The sequence below is a fragment of the Lycium ferocissimum genome, chromosome 3, assembly GCF_029784015.1.
Source record: "Lycium ferocissimum isolate CSIRO_LF1 chromosome 3, AGI_CSIRO_Lferr_CH_V1, whole genome shotgun sequence".
In the NCBI taxonomy this organism is placed as follows: domain Eukaryota; kingdom Viridiplantae; phylum Streptophyta; class Magnoliopsida; order Solanales; family Solanaceae; genus Lycium; species Lycium ferocissimum.
Genome location: NC_081344.1, coordinates 2,541,246 through 2,549,014, shown reverse-complemented (window position 1 = coordinate 2,549,014; position 7,769 = coordinate 2,541,246). Strand labels below are relative to the sequence as shown.

General features: G+C 33.5%; 1 protein-coding gene across 1 annotated transcript; it reads right to left on the bottom strand.

Moving 5' to 3' along the window:
• Nucleotides 1-2,795: 2,795 nt before the first annotated feature.
• LOC132050828 (probable flavin-containing monooxygenase 1) lies at nt 2,796-6,001 on the bottom strand. Its single transcript, XM_059442181.1, has 4 exons — nt 5,384-6,001; nt 4,347-4,584; nt 3,920-4,086; nt 2,796-3,778 (listed from the first exon to the last, which is right to left on the bottom strand). The coding sequence occupies exons 1-4, from the start codon at nt 5,873-5,875 to the stop codon at nt 3,077-3,079; spliced, it is 1,599 nt and encodes a 532-aa protein (XP_059298164.1). The 5' UTR covers nt 5,876-6,001; the 3' UTR covers nt 2,796-3,076.
• Between the last annotated feature and the right edge of the window lie 1,768 nt (nt 6,002-7,769).

Below are 7,769 nucleotides of genomic sequence, written 5' to 3'. Positions count from 1 at the left end.
CGTTTGCACATGATTTCATCTCATGAGATATAGTCCAACATAAAATACTACATCCACGTAGCCTTATTTTTTATTTTCCATGTTTGCATTTTTTTTTTATAAACATAAAACCCACTTTATTTTCTTCAAGATTTTCTTAGCATAATCTTCAATTTATCTTTTTCAAGATAGTTTTTAGTTTTAGAATTTCTTTTGATATCAATCTAAACTTTAGATAAAAAGCTGTTTAACATGAAGACTCTAACTATTCTTTAATATAATAATGAAATGTATTAATCAATATATCTAGTTTTAGGTTTTAAAATATATCAATAACTTTTATTTTTTTTTTTACAAAATTTTATCAAATTTTTTCTAATTTTATTAGGAAATCATGTTTCAAATCCCAAATTTTTTCAACTCTAATTATGTTTCATCATAGTCATGTTATTGTATAATGCATATGTTAGCATGTTAATAATAAATATATACATTTTTATAATAATTCTTTTTTATTTATATAATTTTAATTTTTTTTTACACATATATATTTATTTTATTAATTTAGAAAATATTAAAAATTTTAAGTACCCATTAGAATATGACGCCGGTTTGTCAAATATTTTCTCCAAATAGGCATAGTGTGTTATTTTCCCCTGCTCACTCAAACTGCCGTTTGTTTTTTAAATCGTGCATAACTAAATCTTCACTCATATTTTAAAAGCTCCTCCAAGAACTTCTAATCATTCTATTGCAATTACATTACGTTTTTATGGTCTGTACCAATTTTCTAGTGAACTAATCACATTAATCTGTATTGTGAACAATGATGTTGTATTAGGAACCATAGTTATCAAGTTAATATAATGAAGGTTGGATGAAGAAAGATATATATCAAATTGTCTAGTATTTTTTGTGTGTGCATATATCCTGTTATTTTTCTATTACCATTACTTCTTTGATTTGAGGCATTATTAAAAGTTTAAAACTTGTCTGCCTTTGTTGTACAGGTTCTAACATTTAAAACCAAAAAGGAAGTGGATAAATGGCTTTTCAATAATCTTATGCATAGTCCTGGAGCTGTACTTTAAAGTAACAATGGAATTATAATCAGTTGTGGTATACAGAAACTCTGCCCAAAGTTAGCAAAGGGGATTCTTTGAAGATCCAACTGTTAAGTTCCAAATCCTAACTTCAACTACCAGCAGAGCACGAAATTGCAAGGATTCGGATTGGAGAAAAAAATGAAGATGAAAAAGCCTTGCGAGAGTTTCATTTGGCTAATAGTTTGTGTTCTTTTGCTGTTATAACATGTAAATATGACATTTTAAACGCGATCACATGTTGTTGCCTTAATATAAGGAAATGTACCTTTTCATTTTAGTATGTAATGGATGTTAGTACAAATAATGGGATATATTTGGTTTTTATTTATTGAGGAGTTGGCTTTAAAGCTTTTAATATATAGCTTGAGAATCTTTGTTCTTTTTATGGCGATGGAAAAATATTGTACATGCTGCTTGTGCAGATGTATTATACATCTGAGAATGAGATATTACACATTTAGCAATAATCTTAAGATGAAATATAAATTTCTTCATTAAGATATAAATAGCACTAAGGCAAGATCGGACGAAATACATTTCATGACAACTTTTTCCATTTACAAAGAGCCAAGTCTTTAGAATCTTGAGAAAGATTTTCATGTTCACCAGCAAAAAAGAGAACCAGTTGCAGCATACTTGCACCAGATTCTGCACCAGCATTGCACCAAAACATCAGGAAAAACAGCGTTAGAATTGCACAAGAATAGCACCTGATAAATCTCACAAATGAAGGATAATTTGCTGTTGTTACCTGTTTGATTTGGGCTAACAAGTCCAGCATGAATCACAAATCTCAGCCCAATAGAATTTATGCACCTGTTGGACTATATCCACTGCTCCTATCAGTGACTTCTTCAGCTTCTGCTAGTGCTTCACAATTTCCATTAATACATTAGACCACAGAATTCCACTGCTCCACTCACTATATTGAACATTCAACCTTATATAGAATTCACATCCCCTTGCTTCATGGAGACTCAAAATAAAGAAAAGGATCATGAATGCAGTTGCTTTGTTTTGAACTCGGAAAGTTCTCAATGCAACAAATAGAGAAATGAAAAACAATCTCAAAACAAATCATAATGGCAGTGGAAAGAGTTAATAGGGAAAACAAAGAAATAGTAGCAAGAAGCAGTTGGATATTCATTCATGCCCATAAAATTTAAAAGGTGCGTCACCATGAATTTGGTAGAGCACCTTTGGGATTCAATAATGATACTCCTAAAACACTCAACTCTGAACTAATAATGAATGACAATTACCGTCTTTTTCCCAAACAAAACCTCAGCATCTTTATATTTTAGCTTCCTTCGTTTCGACAATGTTGTGAGTGCACTATTGTCGATGAGCTCTCTAAGGCAACTTCTAAACTCTTGGACTCTGTTTCTGTGAGCATGTTATCTTCCTTGTCCACAATTTCTTTTCCCAACTGCTCGTTTCATAACCAACATCAGATCACAGAAGCAGAGATCCAAGACTTGTGAAGTTGCCTCAGAGAGCTCTTTGCCTCATTGAAACTTGAAGACCATCCATCTGACAAGGTCCATTCTGCATCTGATACTGTGTTAACTAATAATTGAACTATTATATTTACTTGGAACTGGCATTGAACTATCATATTTTCCTTTGACAGCAGAAACAAAATAATAAAGAAAAATCCAACTAATAATTGCGAAAAAAGGAAAATACTCCTACTTAGATGCCAATAGACCATTCGATTACATGGATAATAGTAAATCAGAGAACACTCCAAGCCACAATTTGTAACCATATTAGGTTTTAGCCTTATAACATGAGCAGGTCCAAGTAAGAAACTACATTTCCATTCATTGAAAAAAGAAAAACCTAATGTTCTAGGGAACAAAGAATATTATGAAACTAACAGTTCAAGAAAATCGCCTCATGTTCTACTTTGGCCCTTCTTATTTTCTTTGTTACGTTAGGCAGTTGGTACAGTAAAGATCAGTTGACAGAACATTGTTGTGCTGAAACTAAATAGATGTTTGGTAATCAGAAGGCTTATAAGGGGCAAAGAGTTCACTCAGCAGTTTTTTCTTTCTTCTGGGATTCAAATTCATGTCCCTGCATAGCAGATCATTGCAGTATATTTGTAGCAACACACTCACACAGGATCTTTTGTAGTATTCACAAGCATAACGTTGCATACACTTCTCCCATCTCAGGACATCTTCTTCCATTTCCATTATTGTTGGTAGCTGAAATTTTCCTGCAATGAAATGAGCTAGCCATCTGCTCTGCATCTCAGTGGTGTATAGTATTGAAGGGCTCTCAGAATATCCAAGTATCGCAAGCTGTGGAATATGCGGGTGTATGCACTCGCGGTAAAAGGGAGCTGAAGAGCCAACAATGCCTTTCTGAAAATTGGTTGAGGTGAAAATATCACAAAGCTTATCATCGCTTCTGTATCCAGTTGCAAAGATGACAACATCTGTTTCCAGTGGACGATATTCCTCCCCATCGATGATGAGTCCAGTTTTACAGAAGCAATAACCTTTCGACTTCTTTAAGATGAGGCTCCCTTCTTCAACCCTCTTGTAGAAATCAGCTGGCAAGACTGTGAACATGCAAGAAGATATCTGTCTAAGAAAGCCGTGTTCTGGAACCATATTGTACTTCTTCAATGGGTATATCCATTTGAGATAACTTTCCACAAACTTTGAAAATATCCAGAGCTGATATTAAGAAGCAAAACAATCAGTTGTTACACAATGCTAAAAGCAAAACACAGGTAGAATTCACTGGGGCTGAAATAGATTCAGACTAGCACATCATTAGATCGACTAAAGCATTGCGAGGCAAAATAAGGAAGTTACCAGAGGTGAAAGTAATATTGCCAACAACCACAGGAAAAATCCTTCACGGGGCTTGTGGATCATTAATTCTGAGAATCTATTCAAATTCCGAAAAGAGGTTTTCAAAAAGCCTTCGGATACTGTCCAATGTACGGTCCTAAATAGCATAGTGCATGGATGTTCCACTCCTGAAAATAAACAGTTGTAAAGCCCTTTATCAGTCCAAAGAAGTCTGCCACAAACTATAGTAGACTCTGTCCTGAATGGCATAGCTAGCACTCGTGTAGTGGACCATGGAAATTTTTGCATCATGTCAATTATTGAAAATTCAAACATCTCTAGTAAATAACTCATTAGTAGGAAACAGATCTAATGGTGAGAATTGAGACTGGTTCCTTGAGCAATATCTGCTTAGTGTATCCAGTTAATTACTAGTAAGTAGGAGTACCATTTAGTCTGGCAACTTCTGTTGCAAGATCTATTGCTGATTTTTGGAATCCAATAACAGTGACATGCTTATTTTTTACCATTGCAGTTGCACGGACGCTTCCAATTTTAGCATAGTCCATGGAGTGTATAACCTTGCCATCAAACACCTCCGGTCCTTTATTCACTGGAAAGTGGGGGATATTTGGTAGGCCACTGAACTTTCCAACGCATAAGATAACGAAATCAACTTCATAAACCTACCATTGCAAAAACATCTCAATATCATAACTTCATAAGATCCACTACAAGAAATTAGGTTTTCCGGAGCGACCCCTTTAGTGGCCACAAAAAGTACTCCTCTGTCCCAATTTATATGATACACTTTCCTTTGTAGTTTGTCCGAAAAAGAATGATACATTTTCTTATTTAGCAAAAATTTAACTTTAAACTTTACCTTTTACGCTTAATGAGATGATCTATAACCACAAAAATATATTTAGCTTATTTTAGACCACAAGATTCGAAAGTCTTCCTTTATTTTATAAATTTTGTGTCTAGTCAAACTATAACACATAAACTGGGACGGAGGGAGTAGTACAAAAATGCAAATGTTAATCACAAGACATCCTAGAAAAAGGGTAACCTTGGCTTAGAAAAAATTGTTTAAATCCCAGAAAATGGAATGCTGCATGCACAACAACTAATAGTACTTCTTCCTCTGTTTCCTTTTACACGGCAGTAACAAAAGTACCCCAAAACTTGTGCTCTTAAACATACGAATATAAAGGAACAGACTAAAGAAAAAAGATTATCGTACTCCCTCCATTCCCTCCGTCCCGGTTTAAGTGTCTTACTTTTCATTTTGGTCTGTCCCAAAAAGAGTGTCTTTTCTATATTTAATAAGTTGACAAATCAAACATTCTACATATTAAGTTTATAATCACAAGATTCAAAGGACATTTTAGTACATATATATTTAATTTAGTAAGTTGAAGATTCAAAATCTCTATTTTTTAAACTTTGACAATTTTATGGGGCGGAGGGAGTATCAACTACCTTATGTGGGTCCAGGGGATAGAGGATATCAAGTACTGTGACAACCCATTTGCGTTTAGGAGAGAATGCCTGGCCTGTGCCGCCCCAAAGATCATCATCACAACCAGCATGCATTTCTTCACCATCATCCTTACAACAGCAATCAATGCTAACTACCTTGGAGTTAAATTGGATATGAGAAAGGATGTTGAAGTGAAGAGCATAGGAGTTAATATAGTCCTTGACTTGATCGTGACGAGGGAAGGTCTCTGTGACTGACTTTGGCCATGCAAAATCTGAGAACTGGTAAAAATCTTTGGGAGTTTGAAGTTTAGTAGACTCAATTGTGTTGGACCATACTCCACCAATATCATTCGAGGATTCAAAGACTATGGGATTATATCCAAGTTCATGTACGTGTTTGCATGCAAGAAGACCGCTTATTCCAGCACCGATTATTGCTATTTGCTTCTTGCTTTTTTCAGCATTGGTTTCTCCGTTGCTTTCTGGCATTTTGACGTGTCGCCCAATGATAAATGATAAAAAGACAATAATACCCAAATAGTTGTTCCTTTTAAGGAAATTGAATGGCTAACTCAATTTTGGAACTGGTCTAATGATCAAAGGCCACCTGCGACTGTTATAATACTTGCGGAACCGACTCAAAATAACACTCACAAGTCACAAGGGACGTCATCATTAATGAAATTTTAAACACAAACATGTGACAGTGACGGGGCCACACCCCAGTAAGGGTGTTCCCCTCGATGAAAATTTATACCGTGTAGACATATCATTATTATATACTACATTTATATATTACATGTATATATATATATATATATATATCATATATTATTTCTTTAAAATTCGAACATGACATGTGACCGCCTCTTATTTTGGTTCCACATTTTCAGCCTAAGATGTAGGGGCAGACGCCCAGATTTAGAAACTTAGTCTATCGAGTTATGTCATGAGAGAGTTGATACCGTTGGGAAAATGTAGAGAGTGACGGAAACAAAATTAAATGGCGAAATTTAATTTTTTGAGACGAGATGATTTGTTTTTCTCTAGAAAAAGTTATTTCTCATGGATGAAACAAAATAAAGGGGGCAAGTGAATAGTTAAGGGGGGAAAAGAAGAAGGGAAAAGACGAAAATATCTAACTTAACTTTTTTGCGATTTAAATAAGTATATGTGAAAATATATTTATTTTTATATAAATGGTGATATTTTTAAATATCATATAGCGTATGTTTTAATTTTAAATATTTTAATTTTAAAAATGTCATGTGATAATTTTTTTTAAAAGGTCCAAAAGGGTCCATTTTTTTAGTAGATGTATTTTTTTAAACGGAAAAGGGCCTAAAAAATAAATTATCAAACTATAAAAGAATAAGTCTACTAAAAAAAATGGGTAGACTTTTTTTTTTAAGGCCATGTGGTATTTTTTTTAAAATTAAAAAATAAGCTAAATGATTTTAAAAAAATTATCTCGCCGTCCACCTTTTGGGTCTAATATAACCTTATTTTTATATATGGACATCTCTTTAAATAAGCGTAGCATTATTTAATTGGTTACCCGTATAACTAACTAAACTCATTAAATTTAATCTAGTAAGTTTTTTATTTTAAAATTATCCAAGATCGACAAAAAAATTTTTTTATTCAACCCTTCCCCAATTAAAGAAAATGATTAAAATAGGAAGGAGGGAGTACAAATTTTAGACACAAAAAGAGAAAGGAAGGAAAATAGGAGGGGAAGAAAGAGAAGAACGCGTACAACATCAGCGCGAGAAATCCCGAGTTGGGTGAGAGCAAAAGCTAGTTTGAGACATATTTCGCGGGTCTTTGCCCGAGTATACTTTACATCCCCGTAAATAATACTGTAAAAAACTCTGTTGTAAAAGTTCTAGGGTATTTTAGGCTCTTTTCCATTTTTTAAAGCAAAGTGATAATTTTTTTTCTTGGGAGTTGGGTGTGGTTCGAAGGATCCATTCAATTTAAATTAAAGTTAAATTTTGAGTTTAGTTAATTATATGGGGAATACATGAAGTTTTGGGTGAACTCCCGCCACATATTTAATAAGATGTGTGCCTGATCGTCACAATAGAAAAGTAAAGGTATATTGTAACTAAAAATCTGCCAATCCATAAGGCGTTGAATTTTTCCTAAACATAGTTTAGTTATGCCTTGATGGGCATATTTTTGTTAAGGCCAAAATTATGCTCCCGTAAAAGTTTTCTAGATAGACTATTTTAAGGCTCTTTTAAGTTTTTTAAAAGTTTACGTGATATATTTTTTTGTTTTTGGGGCATACTTTTTAGTTAAGTAAAAGTTTACCTTGAAAAGTAAAATAAAATTATATATATATATATATATATATAAGGGTCAAAAATACCCCTGG